Genomic DNA, 18,888 nt, shown 5'->3' on the forward strand with positions numbered 1-18,888 from the left:
TAACTAAAGCCATGTTACGCTTAACTATTTTGCAATGAATAAAAATGTCTCAAATAGTTTATTACTCACTTTTTACTCCAAAAATATTCCAACATCACGAGATCATCATATTTTCTGAGAGGGCACTGGGGATAATGACTTGGTAACCTATCAAAGGAAAAAAAGATATGTTTATAAGGTAGCAATGAGAAAGAGATTATTTTCAACTATGATACATTGATCACTCAGAAGAGAATGCAATACATCTCATTATCTTCAGATGAGCCTAATTACATTACATTTCAATACACATATTTAGTAATACCAAAGTGCGCAAAGTTTAATTTTAACCAAATAATCAACTAAATCATAATAATATAAGATAAATATATTCTATTGAAAAAAATATGGTTCAAAAACGTTAGAAGTCTTACTTATTTGAGGAATAATACCCTTTATTTATGTACAATTTTTAAAATTTAATATCATTACTATAACTTAATCATATCACTTACTACTGCTGGCGGCTTTCCGAAGCGCAGTGTCATTTAGTCCTTTATTTTTAATAAGCCCTATGAAATTTAAATGCTATTACAAAAAAATAAGAAAGCATAGATGATAGATAAGATAGGCTCGACGCAGCGGATGTGCGACATAGCCGTGTAAAATATGAACAAAAAATGGCAATTTCCTCATTTTAATATACAACTCCTTTGTCAACCATAGTTTTGACACTGTATGTTTACCATGAAAATGACATAGAATGTCGAAACCATGGTCGCTCATATAGTAATATATTCAAGTGTGGAAATTACCTTTTGTTGATTATATTTTAAATTGTAAATATAATTCCTTAATTGATGTCTTGATATGCGACTGTACAACCAGCCTGAAAACTATGATTGCCTTTAAGATAGGACAACGAATACGAGTGCAGAAATGTTTGTCGTGCACCTAGTAACAGAACTCGAAGGACACCAGCCGAAATTACTCATTACGTCTAAAAATAGATGACTCTATGCCACTGAACTTTTCGTGTGTAAATAAGCGCTGTAAAAAAAGACAATGAAATATGAAAGTATAGATACCATGATGACTTGAAATGAGACTAAAAAAAACAGCCTAAAAGCTGTGATTTCCTTTGTGACGGGCACAAATAGACACCAGCTAACTATATTTATTATGTCTAAAAATAAAGGACTCTATGCCACTGCACTTTCCGTGTCCGAGTGAGCGATATTAATACATTTCAATAAGTCCCATGAAATGCAAGTAAAAAAGACGATCAAAAAAAAAGGAAAGCATAGCTATTCTTGCATGATAAGCTGATATGCGACTGAACAACCAGCCTGAAAACTGTGATTGCCTTTGAGTAAGGACGACGAATACGGAGTGCAGAAATGTCAGTCGTGCACCTTGTACCAGACCTCGTAAACAGGCAGTGAGCAACACCTCACGTGAATAGATTCAGGGGACGTCGGGGTCGATGAAGAGTGAAAATGCGAAAACAATTTTGGGAAACATGGGAACGGAGTAGGCACACGCAAGGGGGAAATTCCTACTTCTCCCCTCCCCCGTGCCCCCAGGGGTCCTAACCTCCCCCCCCCTAATCGTCACCCCAATCCTCTCCCTCTTCACGTAGCAATCTTCGCCTTGTTTGTCGTTACCCCGGCTCAGGCCACCCTTCTGCCCTTTAAGGAACCGATGAGGCGGAATAACTGTGGCTCATTCTCTCATTAATTGGGAGGGCAACGCCGTAACTGCGGATTTGAAGGGAACAGTTTTGGGGTGAGGGGGTCATAATAGGTGACTGTGGGGCTTGAAGCATATTGAGATGGTTGCGTTTTTACCGGTAGCTCTGCAGGGGATGGTGGGAAGATTTGAGAGCAAAAGAAAGTACCTGTCCCAACAGTCATACGAGGTGTATTCTAAGGCCGCCGATTTTTTCCCCTAGATTGGATACTTTCAGGAATACTAGTAATATCTGTATTGTTTTAAAATGAGCGCGCACTCTTTGCCAATCTGCGGCAGAGATGACTGAACTTTAGGATAGATAGGAATGGATAGATAAATGTGCCCTAAACCATAACCACATCCCAAACCCCAATTGAACCCATAATTATGCCAATACTCAGTAGCTCTTAAAAAGAGTGAATTTTAATTATTTGTGAAACTTTTATTTTGAAAAACGCCCAGGAGACACCCAATTGGTTGAGAGCAGTGGAATTCAACATAAAAGAGAAATACGACTTGAACTTGGGCACTGCAATCGTTATCATGCTTACATCTACATCCACATAATACCCTGCGAGCCACCTGTAGGGTGTTTGGCATGGGGTCATCAATCACTAGCATGCAGCGTGCAATTGGGCTCTCACATGCACACCACACGGTCAATAAAAAACGTCACGTATACTAAGAAATTATACTACCACATGCTGTTAGAAATTATAATAAAATTCAGAAGCATGCATTAAGTTTTACATAAGTTAGTTGGCTACATCTCATCTAATCTAGTACAAGTCATCTAATCTATTTATGAGTTCTAACAATGCCGTTATAATCTCTTATTGATCGTGGAAAAAAGGCATTCTGAATCTGTCGGTTCTACAGTCTACCTCTCTTATTTTATTTGTATGATCTGATCTTCCTTAGTATGTTGGCATCCGTAAGATATGGCTTACTTCATTAGAAGCCTAATGTCACTACCGTAGTTAGACCTCGAAATGTTACTAATAGCTGCCTTTTGTTCCATCCTTAGAACTGGCATGAAATAGCAGTATCTTTAAATAACGTTTCCGTTGTACTTCCTCCAGTTAGTATCTTCTTTGACAATCCGTCTCCCTTTCACCAGTTAGCGATCACACCCTTCACTTCTTTACTTAAGAACTCCTTCCTTCATTCCACCTTCAGCAGTACCTCAGTTTCTGTCATCAAAACTCTTGAACTCACCCCTTATTGAACCCATATGCCATGACTCAGTTGCTCTTGAAAACCTTGACTTTTAATCGTTTCTGAAACTTTTATAAAGAGAAACGCCCAGGAGATAGCCAATTGGTTGGAAACTGAGGAACGCAACATCAAAGAGAAACACGACCTGAACTTGTACCCTGCAAAATCGTTACAATGGCTGATAAATATCACGTCCTTGGGCATCACTTGGTGGAGCCACATATCTAATGTACTAAATAAAACACTAAGTAATGTTCCACAAAAACTTTTATTGTTCCGACCCAGGGTTTCGACTAGTATATAGTCATAATAACGGTTAATGATGACAATGACTATAAACTTTGATACCCTTGATAATGACTACCTTGATAATGTCTACCTATACCTTTGATAATGACTATTTACTATTCGAAACTCTGGGTCAGACTAATGAAAGTTTTTGCGGCACATTACTAAGTGATTTATTTAGCACATTAGATCATGGCTGATGTTACTTTCGTAGTCAGACCACGAAATGGTGTGAATGGTCACGTTAAGTTCGATTCTTAACACTGGAATAAGATTTCGGTATCTTTAAATGGCCTTCCCGCTGCACTTCCTGCAGTTAGTATCCCTTTTGACAGTCCGTCTCCCTCTCACCGGTTCACTTTCGCCAAGCACTGGATCGTCGCCCTCCGTTTCAGTTTCCAGTCATCCAATTTTAAGTACCTCAGGCTCCAGTGGTGCGTGTGACGCGATTGTCGGCATCCCTCGTCCAAGACACCGGCTAAGCCCATCCGAGCGAAATAATCTCCAAATCCTCCCGAACCCAACCTTAGCCTTTCTCTCAACCTACCCGTCCATGGAGTCTACACTTTGCCTCCCTCCACTCCTCCAATTACCCCACCAGACAGGGACATGGGAAAAATTGTGAACTGGCTTTCTTCCCAAACCTCTCGAGGTAACCGACTGATAATAATATTGGCTCCGAAACGGTCCGGTGGAGAACCCTTGGTCGTCAAGGAAAGGAAGCAGTTGATTCACCAATTTCACCTTCCATGCACCCAGGTTGCAAGTCCATCTGATGCACATTGTGGGAAGGTTCCAGAGGAAAGGAAAGTACATACCTATCCCCTCAGTCATACTACGAACATCTAACCACACTTCCACTGTAGACTTTCTCGGCTTTGCAGTAATATTGAAATCTCCCCCAGATTAGCATCCATGCTAGCATATGTACAACGCAGAGTTAAGCTTTTACACTAGGTTAGTTTCCTTCATCAAAGAAAAGGAAAGGCATTTATTGCGATTCGTTACCCACCATTAGTGTATTCATAATATACAAATTATTTGGTTTTAGAAATACCGGTTTAGACGAATGGCAATGGTCAATTTTATCCTCATTTGAAAAAGGCCAGATTGGCGCCCATGCGATGCCACTCCATGTGACGTCACACGGACCTAGTTTCTATGCGAGTAGATAGGAGTTTTACATGGATGAGGCACAGAGTTCAGGGAAACATGCCTTAATAATCACCTATTAAAACTACCTAAGGTCGGAAAGTTTTCTTCGTTTGATAAGGTATTAATAATCCTTATTTAAGCCAAGCGCTACCAGCTAGCAGGGTACTCTGCTACCTGCTAGCAGCCTGCGTCGTATCAGCGCTCAAAGCCTCGCCCCAAGGTCACCTCACCTGCGGCAGCGGGAACCAGAACGACGTCACACTGAGTTTTCCCAGCATTCATACTTAGCCGTCGCGTTTTCGCGCTCTTAAAAAATTTTCACTTTTCATTTAATCGCGAAAAAAAGATATAGTCATTTAAAAATCTAAAAGCGTGAAATACGTTCTCCAGGATTAATAATCTTTCGATTTAGGCAATAAAAAAATAATAGGAAACCACCCTATTGATATCCACTTTCATCGGGAGGAAGTTTGTGCCCAAAAAATCAGTTGAGGGTGTCGTTAAGAAAAATCGTGCGCTTTTCTTTCATGTTATGTAGTTGAACTCCTTTATTTTGGCAAAAATTGAACTGGCTTATCCTGCCTTATGGTGGCCTATATTATGGCTGACACTCTGACCTCATCTGAAGATGTAGCCAGTATAGGTCACGAAACGTCATCCTGTAAAAACTTTGACGTAGCCAACCCCGAAAACTATTGAGAGAACTAGGTGAACTCTTTCTGGGTTTTCCTCCGGTTTATCTGGCCCATTTCTTCCAATATATCGATGGCCGACATTGATATCGTTTTAAGGGTGTCTAAATGATGAAATTTGAAATTTTCAGCTTAAAGTTCTTCCGACTGATTGTCCAATTGGAGCGTGCCTTTTTGAACTGGTGACTCGAAAACAGGTTTTCCATCCCGTAAACCTGGGTTCAAACCGCAGTTTCCCACGATAGAGAACCCACTTCATTAATTAATACCACCTACGAGAAACCCTTGCTAGCATATAAATATGTACATTTACTTTGTGGCTTCAACATTACTACTTATACCCAAGCAAACCAGTTTACGCTAATGGACTTTTTCTTCCGTTTGCCAAACATTCACCATAATATCTATTGAATATACCGTTTCAGTTCGGTATTTTCAAGGCTTTTCAGGAATCGGAAGATTTAAAGTAAGGCATAACACATCATTTCCAGTATAATTTTCTGAACACTATATTTTCCCCAATAAACTTATACTTGTAAATTCAAGTGTTACAATTACTTGAAATGTTTACGATGGCATCGACGAGTTTTCGTGAGTCATGTGTCTCAAAGGGTATGTCAAATGCATGTTGTCATAAATTCTGCATGAATTGAGTGCATTTTAATTTGTATGCATTCCTGATTTATTCTACTCATATAAGAGTAAAATGGTTGGTAACACCTGTCTTGGTTCTTCATAACTAATTCTTAAATATTGGTCATGAAAAATTTTAATCACATCAGATTTTTATCTATTTCTATGAAACGTTTAGGACAGTTTTCAATAAAAATAATATATATGATTCCTTTACGCCCCATAATTAGCGTATACTTCTCTTTTCGTCATAATTATGGACGGTATTTTAAAAATTGAACCGATATAATTACGCCACTCATTGTTACCAATGATTCACAAATGGATTGAAACAAAGGTAGAGTAGCCGTCGGCTTCCGTGCTTATTTCTCCCTGCTTTCTTTCGATTCAACATGGGATCTCATAAAAAGTAAAAATAAGTGATAATACATTAAGTATTAATCCTTGCAAAATAAAAGTGATTTATTTCCACAAATGTGTATCAAAATTATTTCTTTAGTCCAAAATTAGTATATCTTCCATGTTCATGTTTTACTTTGATTGCCAATCATCATCCACCCTAATTTCTATTGCATAGACTGATCCAATTCAGTATTTTCAAGATGTTTCATGGATCGTAAGAGTTACAGTAAAACGTAACACATCGTTCCCAGTGTAATTTTCTAAAGTCTACAATTTTCCCACTAAACTGGGACTTATAAACTCAAGGGTAACAATTGCTTGAAATGTTTACGATGGCATGGACAAAATTTCAAGAGTCACAAGGCCCAATGTCAGTGGAAATTCCACGCTGATGTGCATCCAGCCCGGTCACTCTACCCGCTATTATTCAATATAATTAACACTTTCTAACCCAGACCTGCTTTACGAAGAAATTGAATTTTAAGACTTCACATTTAAAATATGTGAAATTTTTGTACTCAATCATAATTATTGTGGCAGCTGCATATTTCACCATTAAACTTTACGGCATAAAAGATCACGCAGTTTAAATGTTTCCTGAATAGATCTGAAAATGTATGCATTTTTATATAACTTAGAAGAAAAATTCGGTATATAACATTTGCTGTCCATTCCAAAATATTTCTAATGATTTTTTTGCTTATCAATGTGATATGCAATTTTGTGGGAGAAAATAATTTCAGAGAGAAATTCCGCGTTTTTTCGAAGGCACAGAGCTCTCCAAGACGAGTGGCCGTACCAGTCCTCGTGAAAGACGGCAAGCCCTGCTCCGGTACCGGCGGCGCCGGCGACCCGACCGGCCTGGGCGTTGTGGTGGGCGGCGGCGGCGGAGGCGGCGGCGGGGGAGGCGTCTCGTCGGCCGTGGCCGCCGCAGCAGCCGCAGCCGCTGCAGCCGCCGCCGCCGGCCGCGCCGGGCTCGGCTCCAGCCCCGTCTCCGGCCAGTCACCACCCGGCAACCCATGCTCGCACAGCCCCAGCGCCTCCGCCCTCGCGTCCTCGATGGTGGTACAGCAGCAACAACACCAGATGCACCAGCAGCAGCAGCAACAGCACCAACAGCAACAGCAGCACCAACAGCAGCACCAGCAGCAGTCCTGCGGCGGAGGAGGGAGCACCGCCAGTCTGCTGAGCAACATGGCCTACCAGAGGCAGAACCTGGCCGCGATGGGTGCAGTTCAGCACCAGCAGGCCGCGGCGGCGGCCGCAGCGGCCGCTGCCGCCGCCAACATGTGCTCCTCGTACCTACCACTGCAAGGCAGGGCCTGGTAAAACTAAATTTTCGTGGATCGGCTGGCCAATCAATCCCTAGTGGACGCTGAGAAGGTCTAGTCGTTCGCGTTTTGGGCGCAGAATCATCTTCACCAGGTTGACTTCCAGTGGTATGATGAACACCTACGACCCAATTCGTGACAAATGTGCTCCCTGTACCTGCAGCATCAAGGGAGGGCCCGTAATTAAAGCTTCAATCACTTCCGTTTCTTCGATAACGGACGCTGTGAAGGTTTATTTCTGGGGTCGAAATCCTCTTCGTTGTGAATTACGGTGAACAATGAACGCTTGCTACCTAAGTCGTGACTCAAGTGCTCGCGGTAGTATTTAAACACGGGAAAGTCTGGTTAAATGTATCTGGGATCAGATGGTAAGCCATTTGAGCTCTCCAGATGCAGTGAGGGCTCAGTCATTAGTGTTTTGCCACGGAATCATCTTCATGTAGGTGAATTCTCGGGAGGCTATGGACAACAGTGACCCACTTAGTGACAAACATTTATTTCTTTACTTAAAACCGTTTTTTGGTAGTCAGCAAAAAGTGTGCACCTAACTGCTCCCGAAAGACAGACACGATGTTTCACTCAAATCAAAATAAGTTACAATGAGGCCTTCATTCCATGCCTTTCGATGGAACTGAAGAGGTGTTGATACTTTGAAGCCATGACAGCGAGTGACAGGCTGCTGTTAGCGTGCCAGTGATGGTAATTGGCCAAGAGTTTGATGAAATTAGGATGGCTGTTTTGTTTTGGTTCTAGTTTGTGAGTGATCAGGTGTTTCATTGACTAAGAAATCAAGTTGTATCGATTGTTAAACCGCTAATTTGTTCTAATATTATAAATTCAATACTGTACATTTCCCATAATTTTGGGCACTTCCTCCAAAATTTGTATTTTTGTGAACGCCCGGCATTATAAGTTGGACGAATGGATGGTGAGGCGAAATGATAAGCCGATTTGGCAAATCTGAAAGTGTAGTGCATCCACCAGTTATGTTGAAGAATGGAATAGATGAGCTTTCGAGCCGAGCATTGTCAAACAACGTGAAAATATGTGATTTATTCATCGTATACACTGAACCAAGTCTTCACTTTGAAATGAAATGGGTTGTGGCAATATGCGGTATCATAAAGTGAATGATTTGAGCTATCTACTTCATAATCGTTCATTTTATTCAAAGATTGTTCACTTTCATTCCATTTTCGTAGGCATTTATCATGTGGTGTACATTTGCCTACGAGGTTTTCGTCATACTAATTCCTCCTTCGGGCTCCAAAAAATGTCTTCAGATAAATTACCACGAGGAAAGAAGGGAGGAATGAAGTGAATATTTGAAAGACATTAATTACATTCGATATGATACTGAGTAGTTAAGCAGCAAACGCGTGTTTATCGTGATCTCGAATATCAACCTTCGCGCCGAGGCAAGTTTTGTCAACCAATTGACGATATACTCCATTTCCCGGACGCTAATGTGGTGTTTTTTTCGGCCAGCATATGATTAATCTCAGTATACAAAAGAAAAGTTTTTCCAAGATACCGATACAAAAAAGTTAAACCTTCTATTTAATATTAGTGGAATGTTAAGGAGTTCCAGCAGGAAATTTAAATTGATGTTTGTGAGTGATAGTATGTGTTGCAATCGGAGACAAACTTCGGGTTGCCTGGGAGAAAAGTCGATGGACGGCAAAAGAAAATAAGTTCTCCCCTGGTGTCGAGTGTACAATTGTGAGTGTGCTATAGCGTGTTCGTGAGAGAAAGGAAAAAAATTAAACATTTCACTACTACAGTTCTGTGTTTGTTGATGTAAATTTTCTAGTAAAAAACAATTGGTGTAAGTAGTGAGAAAATTTCTTCCCTTTTTATATAATTAATTAATTAATAATATATATAAATATATATATAAATGAATATGTCGATACATATACATGGCGGCGCTGTTGCCATATTTTGTGAGGATGTGAACAAACTTGTCAACGATTTCCTTGAGTGGGTTTTATTCGGTCCATACTTAAAAGAAAACAAATTATTGATAATAATTATGATTTCTTACACGTCACCGCGAGTTTGAGATTGCAATATCTCAGCGAATAGGAGGAATTTTATGGGATGGTAAATTTTTAAAGAGGATAACGAGGCAACAATGGGATGCTTCTTTGAAAAGAGCACTCGTATTGGCTTCAATACCTCCTCTTTATCCTTAAGCCACCATCATCTTCTGGCCCTACACACCAGATGCCGGCAATCTCACCAAACGGAGGACAAAAGATGTGAGAGAAAGAAAGAGTACAATTGGTCCATTAATGACACACACCGGTTGGATGTTTCATTCTTTATTTAATTTAGAGGGCACTATTAATTATTCATTGTCTTTGTATGAAATAAAATTCTTGATGAAAAAAACAAAGGAGTATCATTTTTGTGATAATATCCATTCCTTCAAATTATCCCTATACCGCTTTTAACGCTGTTTCCTATTAGAAACTGTTATCGTGTTATTCATTAATAGCGGAGGCTAGAAAGCAATTAGAATTTCAACCCTGTTAAACATTATAAGGTAAGTTTAACGGAATCTACGAAACAAATTGTAACTGACGTCAATTGAAGGTAAGCTCAGAGAAACGTAAGGTAAGTGACAGCGTGGACTATTTAACGTCAAAAATGAACATTAGTGGGTGTAAATGTTTTTTACGTGAACATACTATCGTACCATCAAGTGAGCCATGATTCCAATATTTTTAAAAGCGCCATAAAATTTAAAGCTACTTCTATTCCTTTTACTCTTCCCATTCTTAACTGGAGAAATGGGCACTTTCCTGCTGATAACCATATTTAGTAATAAAGATTTCAGGTACCAAATTGTGACCAACGTGGGCTGATTTTAACCTTCATCGATGATTCACCTCTCAACCAAAATAAGCATTGTACAGCCTCACTTATTTTTCCCTGGGGTGCTTCATTAGTCATCAAAGTAAATATTACATTTTAAGTTGATTCAAGACTCTCTACTAATACTTAACAACGGCAGTGGGGACACTAACTGGGAATGCTTTAATATAAATAAACTACTCCAATATCACAAAAATATAACAGTAAATAGGTACTGGTATTCAAATCACATTCAATGTTAAATTCTCAAAGGTTTGCATATTCTGTCATCATTTGTGCTAATCAACTATCATTTCTGAGACAGTATATGGATTCTTCTTTACCCCGGGTAAACTGAACTGATTAATTTCGCTTTGAAGATAAGTGTATTTGAAATTCATGAATCTACAATGTTCCCTCGATTGGTTAAGCAGATTTATGTCTGCATAGAAAAACAATGACGGGATTCAAAGTATGCATTCTGACAATAATTCCAGCATTTTTTTATTCCTTTCAATTACGAATTCCATGAGACATTAATTCCCTAATTTTATTAATTTTACCTTGCGCCTTTGATCAAGTGGACGTTATGTTAAGATATTGAGAGCAGGGAGTAGAGCCGAGAAGAAAATATAAAATGTTAGAGAGGGCACAGTTAGTGTTAAACAAGTCAGCAGTTATTCAAAACACGGATGGTACAAGGGTATGAGAATGAAAGTAGCTACAGACGCTGTGAACTTAGCAATATAAACCTTTTCTGTGTAATGCTTATTTTACACGTTATTGATTTTGGACTTAACGATATTTTCAAGAAAGCTCGCAAGCAAAGTTCCAAATTAATGCGGTCTTCTCATCCCTTTCTGCTCATTAAGAAATCTTATTATAGCCCGATTGCCTTCCCTTTTTTGTTTTTTACGCCAATGAAATGACGCCTAATTAAAATATTTATGACTCGCGACGCCTTTCTCACTCCAGCCAATGGAAGAAGTGTTTGCTCAGTAATGAAGACCTTGGCAGAACCTGCAGCGCAGACACGTTAATGGTCAACGTTGACAGCGACGTAGAGCAAATGTTTCCACACACAGCAAAAAAATACGAAATTTCGCAAGGAAAACAAACCGGCGTTTTTTTTTCTAACTCCACCTCTTGAGGGCAGTTACTTTAAACCTCATGAGAAAGGCTTTCATTCTTCTCTTCTGAAGTATTTTTCTCTCTCCTCTCATTTAAATATCACTTTCAAGAAGCTGGCAAAAGACAACACACGAGGAGAGTATTGTTCTGCCGTCTTAATGGGGTTAAAATTCAAAAACGCGAACGTGAGAGGAGGGGAAGCGGAAATTCTCTCTCGAATCCGCGAACACGCGCGAGCAGAAATAAAATAATTCCAACCCCCAAACCCACGCACTTCAAGAGTTTCCTTTTGATCCGCTGGAGGGCTCTTGGGAGAGGACTTTTCAGAAAACAATTCCATCCGGCTGACCATCGCTCGAGAAACAAAATAGTTACCTGCTTAAAACTCAGAAGAAATTCATACCAGAGCGCGCATACACTGTGACCAAAAGCCGAAGCAAGCATTGAAACCCCATCCTTCGTATTGTAATGGGATATGAAAACAGCTAGCAAAGACTAAATTCCCTCTTGATACTCTCCCTTCTTCGTAAGTATTATATTTAAAGGATATTGCTAAATTTTCCAATCAAAATAACTTACGCGGACAAAACGCATTTCTCTTTTCCATCCAATCAGATCTATCACGGGATTTAGGTTTTTTCCATTACAGCCGTGGTCCCCGGCGCAGAAGCCGATTATATTCCGCGAACACATAATCGTAATACATTTCATTCGTGTTCCTAACAAGGAACTCAATTACTTAAATCAGAAACATTATGATCCTATCAATGTTTTTCACTTAGAAATGTCCTTTCAAGAATGTGAGTATAATGATAAATTTCCGTACCTCACAACGGTAACGTCTCCTCTGATCGCTCATAATTCATTGTTCATACCTATTAAGCTAGTCAAGGATATAAAATATTTCAGCTAACTCAATAATTAAAATAATACATATTATATCATTTTTGTCTCTTTTCAACTAATTTTTGTCTCTTTCAATTTTTACCGAGAGTAAAAACAGTTTATAACACGCTTGGAAATATTGCTGTCTTTTCATGAAAACCCTATTTTGCTTGCCACATCAGAAGCAAGTACGTCCGATTATTTTAATTCTTGTAATCAGCAATTTACATGAAATTCCGACATAACTTTCGCATTTTAACTGATGAATATATCAATTAAGACTTGCTCGGTTCTCTTGGTTCTTTCTTGGTTCAAATCACCAGGTGATTGAAGGAAAATATATCTTGCATCGCAACCCTATATGTCTGGAGCCACGGCGCTATTTATTAATAATTATGCATTCATAAAGTGTGGCCCTAGATTAATATCAACAAGTCTACTTGAGGAATAATTCAAATTTGCGCTCAATTACCCGTGATTACTTCAAAAATCTCAACTGCCTTAAGTCTCTCAACCCTATTGTTTCCACCATCATCGGCCTATCGTGCTATTTCTGTGACTGCTCCCTCTTGCTAGGGAGAAAGAGAATAGGTAGAATTATCTTTTAAATATACTTATGTTTATATTTTTATATATTTTTTTGAAGGCTATATTTATTTCCTAAATTCCAATGGGAAATGAGATAAGGGAGGAAATGATTGTGGGGGCGTAATTTTAATTCCTCTCTCCAAACTGTCCCACCTCTTATTTCTACAGCTTCCCTCTTAAAGTACACCTCTCAAACTCGTTATATTCTCCCACGCCCCACGCGTCAGTGATAACATTGTTCTTCTACTTCCCCAATGCTCGGTCCCGCAGAGTCCTGGTTTGCACTATGTGGAGCTGCAGGAAGGCGAGGGGTAAAAAAAATCCACAACTCTCACTTTATTGTTTTGCTCTTTCCGTTTCATTGTCTTCCCTCATTTTTTTTCTCTCCTATTTTTTAAAATCCTTTTTCGAGTATTTATATCCGAGAGCGTGATTCCAGCCACGCGGGAGTGAGAGACGTTTGAGCGTAATATATTTTTAAAACAATAAAAAAAAATGAGTACAGGTTAGCGTGATGATGACGGGAAACGAGGGTGAGTGTTTCGCGTCCTGTAGAAAAATAAAAAGTGACGGCAGCATACCGCACGCCCTACCGCTCTTGTTTGGTTCGTTTCCGGGTGTTTTCCGTGACTTTCCCTAAAAAAATGAGAAGGTACGGTCCAGGAATTTAGTATGATGACGAAGCATATCTTACTTGGATATTTAATGATGCCTACTTCCTTTATCTTACTACAAATCCTCCGTGTAGATGGACCGATGTCTCGACAAGATATCTCTAAATGGAATGAGAGGGTAAGAGGTGAATAAATACACAAGAGGGTTCAATTGGCATTTAAGACCAAAGTATACTATAATAGGTATAATAAAATGTTGCTCAATAATATAGGAAAAATAAATCAACCCGTAAAATTATTCCCAAACAATTGGTGAATAGAATTCAAGAAAGAATTTCTGGCTTAGGGAAATAAGCCGTATAAAGATTCTTGCCCGAAACAACGGTACAGACCACGTAAAATGTAAGTAAACGCAGTAAAAAATACAATATACGGCCGCTATTGAATACAGAGGATTTATTACGTTAAAAACATGTCTTTGGTTCCTATACGGAATTAGTTCCACCGCATCTACCTTCAACTGCATAAAAGTATGCTCCACACCTAAGTCACATCTTCGAAAACAATTAGTGGGACAAGAACATTACAATTTGTTAACAGAAGTGATACAGAAATAATTTCCAGGGAGGGCAAGAGGGATGAAGGAGCATTTTAGAAGCATGGAAGGAATCAGCAGGAAGACATCAAAGAAAGGGGAACATTTAGGAAATAGAGTTGAGCAGAAACCACTAAAAAGTAGTCATAGGATAATAATTAAAAATTTCAAAAGTGAAAGGGGAACAGCAAAGAATACTTTAATGGAAGTTATTCTGGGGAATCTGGTTGATTGGCTATTTTTCATTTTATTTACTAATCGATTGACCTTATTTTATTTCATCTGCCCTTGGCGTATATATAACGTAGCGTATATCTTTAATGTGATTGGAACCAAGGTCGATGAAATGTTACGATAATAATAATCGTGATTAAGGAAACCCCATGATATTTAACCCATTCGGATAAGTAGACGGCGATTCGCCGGTTTGATAAGATTTTCCTTAAGGTAAAGAGCCGGCTAACTGTCGGTAGCTTCATTGTTGTTTTTGCATTTGAAAATTGTTTGTTGAATGAATATTATCTTACAACCAAATATCATGCGTCTAAAACACAACTAAAATTATCCCATAAAAATCCTATGCATCTTGTCACAAAACTTCATATTCTATAAAATAATACGTAAACAAAAACCCAAGGAAAAATATAAAAGGTATTTAGGTTAGAAATTTCCATGAAAAACTAAGAGGCGAATCGGTTAAAATATATGTGAAATTTATAAGTTTAAGGTACTGCAATGGCAGTTGTAGATAGATAGGAAGTGTAACGATAGCTCTACGTAGTAAGTAAGCGATAGATAACACGGCGGGCGATTGACATCTTAAACGCAAAAACTCTTCCTCATTTCCCGAGGGGGGGTCGGACACCCGCGGTCCTTGGCTTCTACGGCACCTAGAGACATACATCTACATGTTATCCTCCAATGCCACCTCCAGAGGCGTTTGGCAGGGGGTTAACCATGTCCAACATGCACTACAGGATTGAAATTTACTTCCACGAACATACACAAAGCAATATGTACGTTACATGTGACACATAATCTACAAAATCCTACTTATGAAGAAAAAATCTGCCTATATAGCTAGAAGATGCAAAACATGCAGTTATTAATACTAGGAAAATTCAGAGGAATGCATTAATGAGTACATGATTTTGTAAGCTACACTTCCGGTCTCCTAACCGAACACTGTCTATTTCTAAGACAACCTATTTCTTAGTCGTAAATATTACCTTGAGCTAAACTGATATCCTTATATGATGGGCACGTATCAACATAGGCGGATTCCACCTGCACCCCCAGACGCTTACAAAATGAACGAGATTTTTAATTTAAATATTAATTAATTTTATATAAAAGTTATAAATATTTATAACTTTTATATTAAAATGAAGAGTATATTCCATAGAGTAATAATTGCAAGTAGTTGTTACTCCCTAATATGAGAAGACCGTTTGCCTGTAAGACCCTGGTGCCCCCCCAGAAAAAAATCCGGAATCCGCCCTTGCGTATCAATATGAAGTATACGCATAAAGTCAAATGATAAACAAAGATATCGTAATGCTATCTACATTTTATTTCAAAGATATTCTACACGTGTTTCGATCGCCTTGCAATCATCATCAGGTACTATAAAGTAATCCATCTAATATTATCATACCACTGGCGATGATATACCGTACATTTTATGTCATCGGTGTCATAATTAATCTATTACATTGTATTGGTAATTAAAACAAAGTGTATGCAACAAGCAACGCAACAATGGATCCTTAAACTTCGTTGCTAGGACAAATAGCGCTAAAGTGTGTGGATGGGCTGTGGTTTGCGTAAATTTAGGACTTAAGCTGTTTCTCTCCATCGGTTATATCTTGAAACGTATTGAGCTTTGGCGACAGGAATAAAAACTACACCACTCGAGTATCCATTTTCCATTTTTAACCAAGCAAAATTTGAACGAGTTCTGGTGGTAACACTTGAGGGACTTCCCTTGTTAGAAGGAGCACTGAATAGAGATTACGTTGGATACATTGGTGTTTGTTTGAAGTCTTTGAGATCATTTTAAATCCCACCAATTTCAATTCGTTATTCTTTTGTTCGCACAGTAAGTCAAATTTCGTGTTGGTTGGCTAAGTAAGTCAAATTGTGGAACTGCCCTACGTGTTCCGGTGCCGTGGGCAGGCAGTCAGCTCGTAGTCGCCAGATAGAACGGTTGTACTTGAGATTTCTCCTTATTATATTTTTTAACATAAATCATCCATCTGAAACATTGCCTTTTCTATTATTTAAAACCGCCTGGTCCTTCGGAGCATTATCTTCATACCTATCGCGCACAGTGTTGAAGGAAAAATCCCTCACTTTTGCGATCTGCGTAACTATGAATAACTTGTGCTAGCGACGCATTCTATCTTTATTATTTATAGTTTATTGATTTTTCTGCCCACTCTTGGAATGGATGTATTAATATATTGTGCTGTTGTGGATTAAAAAATATCAATTTTGATTCAATAATTTTATTGCATCCCATAGTCCTGCTGATATATCTTAACAATTGGAGATGTAGACTTCATGTAATGGGTGGAAGAGTGAGGGCTTAGAGAGGACGGAAGGAAGGTAGGGGGAGGGGCGTTACCTCGCACCCCTACTTCACTCCGAGCCCTTCGCTACGCTCCTTTAAGTGAGTCCCCCCTCCCCTCCAAACCCCCTGACTTAACACTCCAACCCCCTGAGAAACATTTTAAAGCTTTATGCCACCCACACTCCAAAAACCCCTTCCCCCATTCCATGTTCCCCAAACCCTAGGATTCCATCCCACACTCCCTTTTCGCTTCCGAGACCTTCTCCTTCAAGTCCACTTTCCCTTTTCCCACCCCGCACTACTTCTCCCTTCCCAGGAGTATCCCTTGTAAGGCAAGTCATTACCGAGCCCTCAAAAGCGTCATCAACATTCAAAAGTCATTAGAAGATGGTTGGTAGGCGTCGCCACGAAGGGAGGCGAAGCAGGGTGTCGTTCTTAACCTGGAAACTCTTCCGTCCCCCTACCACCTTCCGACGACATCTCAGCATTCTCCTCCTCTTCTCTCTCAAAAAAAAACCAGCGTCTCTATCCATCCCTTAACGTTCAACCTCCCCTCCAGTCCTTAAAAAGGGTCAGAGGCGAGAACAAAAAGCCATAATCTGCACCCTTAGTGCAATTCCGCAATCAAGCGAGCGCGATCATAAAAAGGGAAGGTTCAAGCCGACACTTTACGCGGTCGCGTATCTTGTCTCCACGCCCCCGACGCAAAATCCGCGAACCAACACCTCGTTAGAAAGTGAATCGTCGAAAATGAAATGCTCCAAGGACGATTTTCTTTCCTGGCAGAGGTGACAGATGTTTGAGACGAACCTAAAGTTTTAAGACGATAAGCGAATGGTAATTGCGTAGATTGGTACCCAACTGCTCAAGGGAATGGATTGAGTAGCATTCACGCCAACACAAAGCAGTTATCAATGAGTCCTAGTTAGCATAGTTGGCCGGTAGAAACACAGAATTAAAAGGATTATGGTGATAAAAACATGAACAAAACACTCACAATTACTGATCAACATGTATCTTTAACGTATCAAATAAATCTAACATCTTAAGCTCAGGGATCCCTGAGCATATATCAATGATTTGATTTAATAATAAAGAAAAAGAGATTAGGTATGACGTCGAGGATATAAAATGCACGATACATCATCTTCAGTGGTGGCATGATATCATTTAATAGTATAAGTCACGATTTTTCAGGGTGACATATGTGAGCCAAGGAAAATTCTTATTTAAATTTATACAAAGAAAACGAATATAATATCTAAAATTGTTTTCACTAGGATAATATTCTGTTTAATATTGGAATCATTAAAATTTATAATGTAGGATCAGGGGTATAAATGATCTGAGAAGGACATCCAGTGCAAAAGGAAGGAAGCTGACTTGTATCACATACGCCTATCAACTTAGGCTCTGTAGAAAAAAGATCATAAAGATCCGATATATAGAATTGAAGAAAATATTAAACTCTTGGTTACAATGCTGGTAGGGCTATCAAGTATCGAGAAGCAATAGTAACAATAAACATACTAAATAGACAAATAAATTTCAGTTTGACCTCATCTGCAATTTTTTCGTGTTAGCGTCTTTGAAATCAACAGTGTAACTCATTGCTAAATAAATTCTATTTCGAGAAAAACTGTCATTTTTTACAGGCAACGTTCACTCTCTTTTTCAGGAATCTTTGATTTTGCTGAACCGCAGGCTAGTATCTTAACTTCTATATTTGTGCATCTCACTTACTCAGTTAGTCAACGTAAAGGTTGTGGTGTATGGAAAAGGGGAAAGCATCCGCAGACTAAGCAATAAACGTGCATTATCAAATATTCAGAGTAAGGGGTACGGTAAATTATATTCTATTTTGCAGTCACCGTATTAGCTTATCACGTCGAAAGCTATAAAAGTTCTCCAAATTTTCTGTTGTCTCTGACTCGAATTGTTGATTCTGAATTTCTCAAATTCTCTTAACAGAAAGCATGGCTTAACAGAAATATGTCAAACAAATTAAGCTTGGAGGCACTGCAGACTCGGAGGCTACGCGTCATGTTTCGCAAGATTAATTGAGCAATTGAGAATAGATATCTTTAACAGCGACACAGAGAACATCATATCAGAACCCCACCACATTTCTAGGTCCGACAGAAACGATATATTGAGAGAGATGCTTTGGCAAACGGATAGTTATAATAATTCGTTTTTCCCCCAA

General features: G+C 39.1%; 1 protein-coding gene across 1 annotated transcript in view; it reads left to right on the forward strand.

Annotated features, from left to right (window-relative positions):
• Positions 1-9,695, forward strand: part of LOC124167642 (homeobox protein vnd-like) — a 179,040-nt gene extending 169,345 nt beyond the window's left edge. Inside the window, exon 6 of the mRNA XM_046545622.1 lies at positions 6,870-9,695. Coding sequence (XP_046401578.1) covers positions 6,870-7,430 — 561 coding nt within the window. The 3' untranslated portion in view covers positions 7,431-9,695. The remainder of the gene's footprint in view (positions 1-6,869) is intronic.
• The last annotated feature ends 9,193 nt before the right edge of the window (positions 9,696-18,888 follow it).

The sequence above is a fragment of the Ischnura elegans genome, chromosome 11 (assembly GCF_921293095.1).
Source record: "Ischnura elegans chromosome 11, ioIscEleg1.1, whole genome shotgun sequence".
In the NCBI taxonomy this organism is placed as follows: Eukaryota; Metazoa; Arthropoda; class Insecta; order Odonata; family Coenagrionidae; genus Ischnura; species Ischnura elegans.